Source organism: Besnoitia besnoiti, chromosome II (genome assembly GCF_002563875.1).
Source record: "Besnoitia besnoiti strain Bb-Ger1 chromosome II, whole genome shotgun sequence".
Classification (NCBI taxonomy): Eukaryota; Apicomplexa; class Conoidasida; order Eucoccidiorida; family Sarcocystidae; genus Besnoitia; species Besnoitia besnoiti.
In genome coordinates this window covers 4,885,425-4,899,427 of record NC_042357.1, presented here as the reverse complement: position 1 = coordinate 4,899,427, position 14,003 = coordinate 4,885,425, and the positions used below count along the sequence as shown (strand labels likewise).

At 55.6% G+C, this 14,003-nt stretch overlaps 2 protein-coding genes across 2 annotated transcripts; one reads left to right on the top strand and one right to left on the bottom strand.

The window, feature by feature from the left end:
• Positions 1-1,617: 1,617 nt before the first annotated feature.
• BESB_040350 (putative vacuolar ATP synthase subunit b) lies at positions 1,618-4,217 on the top strand (the record flags this gene model as incomplete). Its single annotated transcript, XM_029362621.1, has 3 exons — positions 1,618-1,827; positions 2,463-3,467; positions 3,906-4,217. The coding sequence occupies 3 exons, from the start codon at positions 1,618-1,620 to the stop codon at positions 4,215-4,217; spliced, it is 1,527 nt and encodes a 508-aa protein (XP_029221586.1).
• Positions 4,218-6,071: 1,854 nt separating this feature from the next.
• On the bottom strand, positions 6,072-13,954 carry BESB_040340 (pre-mRNA processing factor PRP3; the record flags this gene model as incomplete). Its single annotated transcript, XM_029362620.1, has 15 exons — positions 6,072-6,125; positions 6,644-6,736; positions 7,203-7,256; positions 7,667-7,767; positions 7,980-8,064; positions 8,613-8,690; positions 8,803-8,931; positions 9,167-9,240; positions 9,713-9,777; positions 10,242-10,342; positions 10,810-10,896; positions 11,394-11,654; positions 12,182-12,298; positions 12,458-13,216; positions 13,856-13,954. The coding sequence occupies 15 exons, from the start codon at positions 13,952-13,954 to the stop codon at positions 6,072-6,074; spliced, it is 2,157 nt and encodes a 718-aa protein (XP_029221585.1).
• Between the last annotated feature and the right edge of the window lie 49 nt (positions 13,955-14,003).

Genomic DNA, 14,003 nt, shown 5'->3' with positions numbered 1-14,003 from the left:
CTGGTCTGTACCGAAGGCCTGACCGCGGCCCCTGCTATGATGCCCCCTACTTCCGTCCCTCGGAAACACGCACACGCACCGGCGTCTAGAGATTAAGACACACACAGCTCTGCAGATATTTACTCAATGAACGCTTTTCGCGGCTATCCGTTGCGGCAGTGAAACGGGAGACGACGACAGAGGGGGGAGGCGCCGGGTAGGCAGCCCCGTCGCGCTCTCTCCCGTTTCGTTTCGGCCTCTGCTGCGCTTTACTTGTCTGGTTCCAAGCAGGTGTCGTAAGTTGATATCTCTTTCAAGCCTCTTCTGGCCCAGTTCGGCATTTTTTACTCCGGTCTCTTTGGCGCCGCCGCTTATAAGCCGATTGGGGTCGCAGAGGAGACGTCGAGTCGGCGGGCGTCGCCGCCTGCGTACCTTCTGTCGCCCTTTTCACGCGTCCACGTCGCACGTGCCTGCGAGTCGCGGGAATCTCGGTCTGATTCGGCCTTTTTCGATTCGTGTTCGCGTCCACTGCGAGAGCGCTTGCCGAGAAGCCTAGGGCGCTCGTTTACGGCGAGAGGCGTTCCGGAAGCCGCGAAAACGGCGGAGCCCGATCCGCGCATAGTGCGCGAAGCCGCGGCGGCACAGCGTGTGTGTGTCGGGTGGCGAGCGCCAGCACAGCGCGAGGCGCGTGCGCGGAGGAGCGCGGAGGAGCGCGGTATCACGCACGATTTTTGTCGAGTTTCCAAGACCAGCCACAACCGCTGACGGTCGGGGTGGCATTCTGCGTTTTTCAGCTCTCTGCCGCGGTTCTTTGCGAGTCTCTGCGCGCTGGATCTCCCTGTTGTCGCGCGCTCCTTCATCTCCTCGCCTTTTAAAGCGGACCGAGAGAATCGCTCGCCCTTTCCTCCTCTGGATTCCGCCCGCCGCCTCACGCCACCCCAGTTCTGTTTTCTTTCCGCCGTCTGAGCCGTTTTCGCCTCTCTTTTCTCGGCGCTTGCCGCTCTCCGCTTTCGTCTCCCGCATCGTCGGCTGCATCTGCGCACCCAGAGTCCGCGCGCAAGGTCAGGAACTGCGTTTTCCCCTCCACCGCTGTCTTCTCCCGTCGCTTCTCAGGGGTGTGTGCCGCCAAGCGCCTCACTGTCCGCCTCGGGGAAGCCTCCGTGGCCTCTGCATCTCTTCGTTTGCCGGCGTGACGCAGTGAGAAAGCGGAACCCCGCTTCGAGATACATCAAGTGTCGACTCTGCAAATACATGCCTCTCGCATTCGCTTGTAATCTCTCGCTGCAGGCCCTGGTACGTACCGCGCTTTCCCGGTCTCTAGCTCTTCTCTGTTTCTCCGTGAGTTTCTCTCCCTCTCTTTCCCTCTTGTTTCGTCTCCAAGCTCCTTCTCCGCTCCCGCCCCGAGCGTTTTTTTACAGTCAGTGCCCGGCTGCGGCTTTCCATTCAAATCTGCCCCCTCCAGGGCTGCAGCCGCACCTGCGTCGCCCTTTGGTTGTCCGCGGACGCCTCAGCTTCTCTCTCTTTCTGTGTCTCTCGGCGCTCCGGCTGCGGTGCTGCTCGCGCGCCCTCCCGCGCTGCCGATTCTTTTCTTCTCTCGAAGCTCCTCCCTGCGCTGAGCTTCCTCTCTCAAGGCTCGAGATGGCGTCGGCATCGGACAAGGCGAAGGCTGACGCGGCCCTGGTGAATGCGGCCGCCGCCACGCGCGACTACCGCGTCGCTCCCCGGCTGGACTACCGGACTGTCGCAGGCGTCGAAGGGCCGTTGGTCATTCTCGACGACGTGAAATTTCCCATGTACAACGAAATCGTCAACATCCACCTCGGCGACGGCTCCATCCGAGAGGGACAGGTACCCTGCGCACCTCTGCTCTCCGCCTACGCGCGCCCTTTGGCGTGAGACAGTGTTTTCCACATTCTCTTTGCGTCACTCATCACCGCCTTCCTTCTGCGTCTGACTAAGTTTTCCAACACGCGTCCCTTTCTCTCTTTGCCCCATTCTCCGTTTGTCTCGTTCTCTCCTTTTTGGGTGGCATTTCTGTCTGTTTTTTCTCGGTTTTTTCTACGTTCAACGGGTCAGAGCGCCTCTCTGCTCCACGCGTCCTGCGTGTGTTTGCTTTCGAATCCGCGCTGAGCGCCTTGCGCCCGCGCCGCTCGCTGGTTCGCTCTGTCGCGTGCCCACCTTGAACCAGCAGTAAATTTGCTGTTGTGAAGCAGTTTCATTTCTGCGTTCTCCAAATAATGAGGCACTCCAAATACATCTACTACACTACCCTGTCACAGAGCCAGTGTGTGAGCCGTTTCGTCCTCTGGCCGCGGCTTTGCATCGCGGCGTCTGCTTCGTCGCGTCGGCGTCGTCTGCCGCGTGACTCTGACCCAGTCGTCGTGCGCGCGGTCGCTGCGTGCGAGCTGTCGGTTGTTTTCTGTGCGTTTTTCGTCTGACAGGCGCCGCACCTAGGTTTCGTTGCGTTTGTGGGGTTGCTTCAGGTGTTGGAGGTCCGCGGAAAGCGCGCCGTTGTCCAGGTGTTCGAAGGAACGTCAGGGATCGACAACCGACAATGCCACGCGGAGTTCACCGGGGACGTGCTCAAGATGCCCATTAGCGAGGAGATGTTGGGGCGTGCGTTCAACGGGAGCGGCAAGCCGATAGACCGCGGCCCGCGGGTGCTGGCGGAGGAGTTTCTGGATATCAACGGCTACCCGATCAATCCGCAGTGCCGCGTGTACCCCAAGGAGATGATTCAGACGGGCATTTCGGCAATCGACGTGATGAACAGCGTCGTCCGCGGCCAGAAGATTCCGCTCTTTTCGGCCGCCGGGCTTCCGCACAACGAGATCGGCGCGCAGATCTGCCGCCAGGCGAGTCTGGTGTCAGGCAAAGACGTGACTGACCACTCCGATGAGAATTTCGCCGTGGTTTTCGGCGCGATGGGCGTGAACATGGAGACTGCGCGGTTCTTCCGGCAGGACTTTGAAGAGAACGGCAGCATGGAGCGCGTCGCGCTGTTCCTCAACCTGGCGAACGACCCGACCATCGAGCGCATCATCACGCCGCGCCTCGCGCTCACGACTGCCGAGTACCTCGCGTACGAACGCGAGATGCACGTCTTTGTCATTCTGACCGACATGACGGCCTACGCAGACGCGCTGCGTGAGGTCTCCGCCGCCCGCGAGGAAGTCCCCGGCCGCAGAGGCTACCCCGGATACATGTACACCGATCTCTCCACCATCTACGAGCGCGCCGGCCGAGTCGAGGGCCGCAACGGCTCCATCACGCAGTTCCCCATCTTGACCATGCCCAACGACGACATCACCCACCCCGTGCCTGATCTCACGGGGTACATCACCGAGGGACAGATCTTCGTCGACCGCGGCCTCTACAACCGACAGATCTACCCGCCGATCAACGTCCTCCCTTCGCTCAGCCGCCTCATGAAGTCCGGTATCGGCCGCGGCATGACTCGCGAAGATCATCCGCAGGTTTCTGACCAGGTGCGTCTCCCCCGCAGCTGCGGGCACCTGTCTCTGCTGAAGGGGCTGCCCCCTCGCGGTCGCGACGCCGGCAGGCGCGCAGGCGCCGAGGGCGGGGGGGGGGGGGGGGAGGGGGGGGGGGGTCGTCCTCGCGTCTCTCTCTCGCCTCCGGGGGGCATGCAGAGAGGAATTTGTGAAAAGAACGACTTTGTTTTTCAAGAGAATTTACCTGGAGTACTCGGACTGAGGCTGCAGAAGTCGTCGCCGGGTTACGCTACCACCCACCCTCTGTCGCTCTGCGTCGAGCTGTTCATCTAGCATGTACTGTATATGTATGCATTTGTATGTGTATATATTTGTACACAAATATATATATATATATGTAAACCCTTATTTTTCTTGTTGATGAGAGAGCCTGGACAGAACTGTCTATGTGTGCGTGCGTCCTGCGTTGTTTAGCTGTACGCGAACTACGCCATCGGTCAAGACACGCGCGCGATGAAGGCCGTGGTGGGTGAAGAGGCGCTGTCGCCCGACGACTTGCTGTACCTCGAGTTCACGGATAAGTTCGAGAACCGCTTCCTCAGCCAAGGCCCGTACGAGAATCGATCGGTGTTTCAGTCGCTGGACATTGCGTGGGAGCTGCTGCGTATCTTCCCCGAAGACATGCTCAAGAAAATCAAGGAAGAAGAACTCCGAAAGTTCTACCCCCGCGACAAGTATCTGGAGGAGCAGGAAAGACACGACAAGCGCGTCCCGCCCTCGTCTTGATTTCCTTGCCGTGGCAGAACGGGCCTGCATGCGAATCCACGCATGTGTATAACTTACCTACACATGCATATACGCACAGGCATACATATATATGTATAAATGTATGGTGTGTATGCGTGCGTGAAAAAAGTATCGACGCCGTGTCCTAAGTGTCAGTGCGCCTGAAATGGGACTGCAAAACGCCGTCTTTTTGGTGCGAGACGCGGCCTCAACGAAACGCGTACAGAGAGGACACAGAACATGGGGCCCCGCGCGGGCGGGAAACCTTGGCTCGCAAAGCGAGACCGGCAGGAACGCAGAGAAAATGGAATTTTTCAATCGTGTCCACGCCCTTCGAAACCGAACGTGTATCTTCATGTATATGTGTTCGTCGGCGTGTAAAGCGTACATGCGACTCTTGTACGGAGGGCGTTTGTCGTCTGTCTTCTGTTCAGTTGTTCGGTGCGCAGCTTCCTTCTGTTTTCGAAGTGCAGACGCTGCCTCGGCGTACAGATATGCCTAGGGCTATGCAGCATGTGGAGGACTCTTGTGTCGGGTCATTTGTGTGCGCCTACGCTTTCATTTACGATACATGCACATACATAAATATATACATATATACATATATATATGTATGTACATGTATATGTGTGTGTATGTGTGTATATATGTGTGCGTGTGTATGTCCATGTGTATGCGGTTGGATGCATGTGCAGATGCATGCGTGCGAGGGCGGCACGTGGATGCACTTGCTTTGTGGTCGTTTCTCTGTTGATGGTGCGTTCGATGTTTGTTTCCGTTTTTTCTTCGGTGTTCATCTCTTTTCAACCGCAGAGATGCGTCTCGAATTATGACGAAAACCGACGCGTTCTCCCGAGGGCCCGTTGTGTCCGCGAACTGCAGAACGAAGATACACGCACATGCGTCTCTCTTTTCTCCCTCTCCTCACCTCGTTCTCTCTGCCTTCTGCCAAACGCAGCGCCAAGCGCCTCGCCTCACAATCAGCCTCGGCGTCAGCTCCGCGCTGACCCGCGGAAATCGTTTCCGCCTTCGCTCGGAACGCGATTCGCAGTGCCCGCAGACAGCGTTCTGCGCAGATTATCCGCTGATTTCGGAACACGTTCTCGCCTTCGAATAGTCGCACGTAAGTCTGCACGCGGTGTGGGCTGCGCCGCTACACGAAGCTGTGCAGCGACGGGGGGTGCGACATACCGAGATACATAAACCTATTAAGGCATACGTAGTCTGCAGTTTCAGAAACTGAACGCGAGACAGCGTGTTTGATTTCGAAATTGCTGAACTCAGTTCAGCCCCCGCGCACCTGTGGCAGTGGCAGTTTAGGGAGCAGAGTGTCGAGCGGCGAACGGAGAAACAGGAGACGGAAGCGACGCGCCGCAGGCGCCCAGACGGCATCCAACGAAGGACGCGAAGAGACTAGGGTCAGTGAAGACGCGGAGCCAGCAAGCACGGATTCTCTCGACAGCGAGGCATTAAGACAGAGCACGGAGAAGTTCGCTGCGCACTCGAGCTGAAGAAAAAAACTCATTCGACAGATCGACGTCGCTTGAGGGGAGGCGACACGACAATGTACGAGAGACAAAGAGAAGACGAAACGACGGCGCCTAGTCAGGAAAGAATCCACCCGGAATCGCAGAAGAAAACGGCAGCGTGGAGAACGACACAGTCGCCAGGGAACGAGAAGAAAACCGCTTCACCTGCTTCTAAAGAAACGAGCAGATTCGCAGAGATACGCGCTGCCGAAAAAAGGAAACCGACATAGACTGTCGCGTGCAGCCCACGTTGAAAGTGTCTCTCAAGTGGCTGCGTCGCTTGCATTTTTGGGAAAAGGGGAAATCACGCCTCCGCGGCGTCGCCTTACATGTCCTCGTTCACGCGCCGGAACTTCTGAGCCATATCCCAGTAGTGCTCCTGAAGAGAGAGAGAAAAACAAATCAAACTCAGACCAGACCAAGCCCCCTGCACACACTTACAGACGCGAGAACGCTTGCCTCTCTTCCTGTCTAGCCCTCCTACATGTACCTTTACAATTATGAATATCTACATCCAAATATATACATATTCACAAATATTGATATGAACGCACATCCAACTACTGAAACAAAACAAAAATATCTATATTTCGTGCAGGACATTGTAGCGACAAGCGGCGCCTCACGCATTGGTGTCGTGTCTGTGCTCGCCGAAAAATATGCACACAGCAGCACGTATCCGTAGCTACCGCACAGCGCGGTCCTTTCAGTCTACTCTTCTTCTTTCCAGCCTTCATTAGAAGAAGGCGCCGCGCGCTGTCCACCTCACTGCTGCTTTTTTGCAGTCACACCTCTCGTGGCTCCGCGTTGATGCCGCTCCGTTGCTGGAGGGCAAGGGAGCCTCCGACATGTGTTTTTCTTCCAGTGCACTGTTCAGTTTTCCTCCTGCTCGCTTACGACGTGTGCGGACTTGAAGATTTTTCGCCCGTCGGCCTCGCCTGCGACGCGATGCACCTTCCATCCCGAGAAGCTGTTTGTGCGAACTGCGCCCTGGAAAAACGAGGAGCAGAAAGAGAAAACCGCCTTCTACGTGGATCTCGCGCGACATGGATTGGCGTTTCTTCTAGAAAAAGAAACCTCTTCCGCAAGAGCTCGCGCAAGCGAGGAGACACAGGGCCGAAAAAGTACCCACAGACGCTTGCGCACGAGGGCTTTCCCGCTTCTCCGAGGAGCTAGAGACGAGGCGTCCGCACCGCGAAAGGCCCCCGGTGCCTCTCTCACGCGACGTCCAGCCTCAGCATGCAGACTCGCACCTCTCGCGAAACCGCGGCTCGCTCCACTCCACAACCGAAAAGCTGGCTGGCGTTTTCCGTGTCCTTTAAAAAAATCGAGGGTTCCCACGAGCTCTGTCTATATCTATTTTTGCCCTGTGAGAGACCCGCCTTGACGCGCGTCACCTCCAACACACTTTTCTTTCGTGAAAAAAACTTTTTCCAGTCTCTGGATTTTCTCCTACCTGCCACACCAGACAGCAGCTGTCGTCGTTGACCTCCGGTTTATCCTCGTCGTCCTGCCGAGCGAAAAAAAATGAACAACAAAGAAACAAAGACATTTGAATTTCCCCATTTGAAGCACAGTTCGACTTTCTTGCGCGTCCGCTCTGCCTTCCATGAGACACCCTCTGCGGGGTGCTGCTCAGAGTAGCGCGCCCGAGCGGATACTTCAACGAAGAAACAAGCGAACCGCTTCCTTCATGGAAACCCTTAGCACCTCCCTCCGCTCACACTTTCTTTGTTTTTTGCTCTGCGGTCAGTCTCGCATCCTTTCTGTGAACATCCTCCCCGTCGCCGCATCACCGGCAAGCGGCCCCCGCCGAGACTTGAGACAGGAAAAGCATGGCTTCTCCGTGGCTACATTCTCGTCCCGAGTGCCTCCTCGAGGTTTTCTAGATTTTTAGCTTTTTTAAAAACTTTTCCTTACGTCGTCATCGTCGTCGTTGACGGCGGAGCTGCCTTCCAGCTCGCGCCACTTGATGCGACGCATCATCAGGGCTCGGAAGCGTTTGATCGACCGAAGCGAACCTACAAAAAAAAAGCCCGGAGAATTAAGAAAGAGGGGAGAGAAGCAAACAAACTGGGCGGGAACAGACGAGAACTCTTCAAAAATGATACAGGAAAAACACAAGATCGAAAAGACGAGAGGAAGCACAGAGGCAGGAAAAGCGCAGCCCTCAGCGTTGAAACAAACACTTCGAAGAACTGCAGACGTGAAGCTTGCACTTCGAATTCGTTACCTTCAACGAGCACAATCGTCCTGAGAGAGCTGGGACAAATGACGGCGACACCCGCGAGGTGCAGCTGTTGGGCATTTACGTCGACCTGAAGAGCCGCATGCAGACTCACACGAACTTGAGTTGGTTCTGATACAAGATCTACACGCACAGGCGAGACGTTTTTACAGACACGCAGAAGAGGCCAGCAGGCATACTCGCCGGAGATCTCCGCTGAACTCTGTGCACGCGAAACCGGAAATTGCCCCGTTGACACGTCTTTATCTTGGCCGCTGAAACTCCCAAAAGCAGAGAAAAAGACACGGCCTCATCCGAGGCGGCAGCCACGGCACACAAATATATATATATATATATATATATGAGAATAAACACATAGACATACGCTTGCTGATAAGGAGGGAACAAAACCTACACATGCGCACACACCAGCCAGAGGTTGGGCGCTGCCCTCGCGTGCATGCAGTTGGAAAAAGTCAAGTCGCGCAGACTGAGAGCCTGCGCCGTCCCAAAGAAAGTCTTTTTCGTCCTTCCGCCTGTGTGACTACAGAAACACATAGTTATACATGGAGATGTATATGCATATACGTGTATGTAGACGCACTGCAGAGGCTGTGTGACAAGGCCCCTGAAGCATACCTTGTAGAGATGTCGTTTGTTGGTGAGGTCTTTGAGGCAGAAGAGAAGAACTTGGAACTCGCCGCTGTTTGGTTTTTTCTGAAAACAATGGAGACGGTGAGGAAAGACAGAGAGGCCGCGCAGTGAAGAGCTTGGTAATCACGAGAAAAAGACGAAATAGACAAGGCGACTTGGAGGAACCTTGCCGTACCTGCCACTTGGCTGCATGCTTCTTGCTGCGAGCCTCCGGGGCGAGCTTGCGGGCTTGATTGCGAGCCTCGTGATCCTTCAGGCGCTTCTCCATCTGCTGGCGAACCTCCTTTTCGACTTTCGAGGGATCCTGCGCGCATCGAGCAGAAATCCGCGCTATAGAACTCAGAGAAAGCGAAGCTTGCGAAACGCAGGAAACGAAAAGAAAAGCGGCGAGAGAGACGCGAGAGCGAACACACACGCGAGCGAAGAAGAAGAGACCAGAAACGCGAAGGTATTCACGAAAAACATGAAAAAACAAAGGAAAATCGTAATCAAGAGTCGACTACTCAGAGCGTCGTATCTGAAACGAGAACGAAACTTACCGCGACGGCCTGGTCGCCCAAAACTCGCATCAAGTTTGTCAGCTTGACCTTAGGAGGCGGCGGGGGCAACAGCCCTGAGAAGAAAACATCGAGTCAGCTCTGTTTTTGTTTTCATCTGTCTGAACTACACAGCGGCCATTCCCCCTGATGCACATGCTTGTATGAGGGAGGAACAGGTGAAGCGGCGCACACGGCGCCACATCGCCTCCACTCCAGCGCTCAGGAGCGGTCACAAAAAAAATTCCCAAAAAGACATGCACACAAATATATGTATATGAATATATATGTGGTCGTTGACACGATCACGTTCGGTGGGTGCATGCTTGTCTGGCCTCGCGGTGCCTGTATGGTTCTGTGTGTTTAAGGCAGAATACGTAGAGGCCTAGCCGTCTGCACGCAGCGTCAGGTTCATTTTCGAATCATGGCTTTTCTCTCTGCGTGTGCTTCACACGCCGTCGTAGGCAGCCGGGCGCGGCGATGAAGTCCGTCTTGAATCTGAAGGAGTCGAGACACGAAACTGTGTTTTTTTTTCTCGCAAAAACTTACCCATTCGAATCTTGTCCTGTTTCTCTCTCTCTTTCTCCTGACGCTTCCGTCGCCGCAGCTTCTTCCTGAAAAAAACAACAAAAAATTCCAGCAGACATGAGGCTGATAGCGAGGCGCTTCAGACGAAGGCAAACACTCCAAAAAACACAAACACCTTCGAAGCATCTTATATTTTCAGAACTATACACGTATATATGGATCTACACATATATCTGTATATATACACGTGTATGCATGTAAGGTATGCATTATGTATGCATATGTATATGCCTGGATATACGACTCGATGTGAACCGAAAAATACACATAACCCACGTGGGTATATATACACATACAGTCGACATACTCATATATATATATATATATATATATATATATATATATATATATATATATATATATATATATATGTATATGTAGACACCTGCCTGGTTTTATAGGCACATTTGGGGTTGATTGTTCGGGGATATACACATCTTTGTGCGGCGAGGAAGTGTCCAAGTAGGAAGTGGCAACATTTTTCATTTACCATTCTTGCTTTGTGAGATACATGTTGATGATGACATTCGTCGCGGTATCGATCGCCGGCTTGACAGGCACGGGGTGCTCAACGAGCACATTGAGGGCGTCCTGCATTCGAACAAAAGGCAGAATAAGCATCCCGAGGCTTGCGTTCGCTTCTAAACGAAGAAAAAACGTCCACTCGAGAGACACATGCCCTAATTCTGGCATTTTTGTCCAGTAAGTAGACTAGCATCTTCAGAAAAAACGCTGCGAGCAGTGCGTATGCAGATGCAGGCGCGAAGAGCGCCTTGAAAGTGACAGTTCTCTAACCAGGAGGCATGTCGGGAAGAGATATTCAAACAATCACACACATACCGATATAATAAGAAATAGAGGGTACCCAAAGGTCGCGCATGCGTTGAGCGACTCCCCAGGAACCCTAAAGCGCGAGCGAGGGGCGAGCAGCGGACTCAAGCTTGTTTCGCTGCTACGACTATTGGGATTGCAGTTCCTACCGGTGCGAAGATTTTCAACTGACTGAGACATGCACAGCTCTATGTTGACAGAAATCGTTCTGTTTTTTTACGACTTACGTCTTGAGGGATGATCGCCTCCGGCTGGCTAGGGTCGACTTTCAGAATCGCGGCATCCCACGGCTCCACGCTCGGAACCTGCGACGTCTGCAGAGAGAAACAGAAAAGGCGCGCCTCTCACGCGGTAAGAAATTCGACAGAACAAGCTTGCTGCGACTTCAGAGAAAAGGTGCAGACGCGCAAGCACCACGGTGTGCGGACTGAATCCGAAGCGCCCGCAGGAAGACAACACACAGGGATCGCGCGGGAGAGGAAACATGCGGCGAAAACGGCAACAAAACGAGCTGAAGCATCGACTAACGGCAAAGCCCGACGTGGCAGAAAGCACCACAACCTAAATACAATTCCCCTAGCAAATCCGAGCCAGAGAGCGCACGCAAAAGCGAAAGCCTGAAGGGCGAGAATCACAGCGATGGGCGCGGACTCAGCCCGCGCGTTTGAGACTCGTTAATGCCGCCGCCGCTTCAATCGCCGACTCCACGCCGCCTATCGAACCCGCCGCGCCGAGGAAACAGCTGAAAAGAAACTCGAGAGCGCGAGAGGTTTTCTTAGAGCGACGCCTCTCCTGTGCGCGCATGCCTCACCCAGGCCTTCGCCAAAAAGTCGGGCGCATGCGGCTCCTCGTCTTCCTTCGCGTCGATTTCTTCTTTGATGACTTGCTCAGCTGGCGAGTCTGCGGAGCCTCGTGAAGCTCCCTCTTCGGGCGGCTGCGAATCCGCGCCCTGCCCCCTTTCCCGCGAACGATGCTGCGCCTTCTTCTCAAGAAATTGTTGATGCTGAAGCATCTGCTGCTCCTGCTGGACGTAGCGGCCCTGCTCCACGAACTCGAACGCCTTGCGCTTCCGCTAGAAAGAAGAGAAAAATAAGCGAAAGCAGACGCATCAGCGGAAATTGCAAGGCGAGGAAGGCCGACGGCGGACAGCAAACGACGCAGAGGACAATGTCAGATAGACGGAGACAGCGGGAGAGAGGAGAGGAGCACAGAGAAAGAGAAGGCACAGCAGAGAAGGCAGAAGCAGTGCTACATGCACGGATCGTCTGCGTTGGCTCAAGCGTAGAAAAAAAGCTCGTGTCGTTACTAAAAAGTTGAAGAAGAGAAGGAAGACGGATGACGCTGCAGAAGAGGAGACGCGAAGCTCAACTCCCTGCGACATGCAGCCACACCCCGATGAAGTGCTGGGACGTCAGCGGAGATAACCCGCACGGAGAGAGAGGTTCGTCTGCGTGAGAGACTTCCGTCGCGCACGCGCCGGAAGACCCTGAACTTGACTCGGGCTTGAGAAAAATCGCGGAATAACGGAAAAAAATCGCGCAAACGAGGGGAAGTGAACGAATCGGGCGGCAAGGAAGAAGACAAAGAAGGGCGACTCACTTTGGTTCGCGCAGTTTTGACAGGAATGGAAGGATCGAACCAGGGCTGATCTTGGAGGTCCACGACCGCAGCGTGTTGCGCGCCTGGTGCACCCGCGGCCTTCGCCAACTCCTCTTTCTGTGCGGCACAGCAGCCAGCAAAAACAAAATTTCGAGGTCTTCTCCCGCGCCTTCGCCGCCGCGCGACTCTGCCTGCCCTCCCCCCTCTCCTCTCCCCCCCCTCCCCCACCGTAGACCACTTTCGCTGTTTTCTTCCGCGGCGGCCGCTCTGTCTCACCTTGGCTTCAGTCTGCGCCCTGCGGTTGATTTTCAGGTCGCTGTGGATGATCCGTTTTTGGATGGGAATGACTTTTCCCTCCTCGTCAACTTCTCTGCCGAACTGGTCGATGCGCAGCGGCCGCGGCCGCGCCTTCAGGACCGCCGCGAGCTTCTCCTGCTTCAGGCGCTCGGCTTCCTCCGCCTCCTGCTTCTTCTTCATCTCTTGATCATGCAGCATGAGGAACAGCTGCCGCTGCCGCTCAGACGCGTCCACGCCCGCCAGCATCTCCCCCCCCCCAAGACCCCCTTCGGGCCGGTCGACCGCCAGCGCCGCGCCCGCCGCGGCGCTCGGCGCCTTCTCGCTCTCCGCCGCGCCGAGAATCGCCCGCAGCGTCAGCGGCTGCGCTGCCGCGTTCTTGTCGCCCTCGAGGAGCTGGTCGCGCTTCGCCTTGGCGGCCGCCGCAAGCGCCGTCGCCTGTGCGACCGCGATCGCCGACATCGCGGAGACTCCGCCTGCCCCAGGGCCCTTTTTCTCGCCCGTGAGTTCGACCGCGGTCGCGGCTGGGCCCTGCGGGCGACTGCTGGGCGCGAGGGTCGTCCCCTTAAGCTGCTCCTGAATCTGCTTCTGGATCAGCGCCGCGCGCTTCGCCTTCTCAAGCGCCTGCCGCGCCGCGCTCGCCGCCGCCTGCAGCGACGCTGAGAGAGAAGGCAGCGAAGAGACAGGCGACGGCGGAACCGGCGCGGCCGCCGGCGCCGCGGAGACCGGCTGCTGCGAGGTCTAAGAGAGAAAAAGAGACACGACGACAGAGATGAACGGAGATGACGACGCACAACATGCCACGCACTCAGAGAGAGGAAAAACGAGGTGAGGCAGAGGTGCCCAGAAGAAGAGAAAAAGAAGGGGAGAAGAGAACGGAGAGCAAATGCAGACAGAGAGACACGCACCCTAACCCCTGGAAAGTTCAGAGACTCCACAGAAACTGGGAGAAAGATATGCAAAGAAAACGGTTACTATAATATAATATGTATTGTGTAGGGCAATCTCCATACCAGCGTTTCCCGTAGCGTCACCCGTATTACCACCTAGAGTAAACAGCAGGTACTGAGGGCAGCCCATAGGTCTACAATTATCGTAGTTGTACGGTTAGCCATGAATGTACGTGAACCGTTGAAAAACCTAGTATTGGTAGGGTCCATACAGTCAGAGAAGAGCGTCTACGCAGAGAAGAAGGCACCCACACGAGAAAGGAGACCTGCGCGACAAGGCAGGCACAGAGCGGTCGACAGGCCTTCGCGCGCAGGCACCTAAAGAGGAAAGCGACGCGAAGGGCGCGAGCCAGGAGGAGGCTCCACCCCTCTTAAATAGAAACCAGGCAAGGATGCACGGGCGGCAGTTCTACGAAAAAAATAGACTTACCATCTCCCCCCATCGCGTTCGGCGCGTTTTTTTCGACCCCTCGGGGCCTTCCTCCGCGGCTGCCTTCACAGCTCCGTTTGAGTCTTTCCCTGCCTCCATTTTCGGACGTCCACACCTCACGAGTCTTCCTCCTCCTCTCACACACACA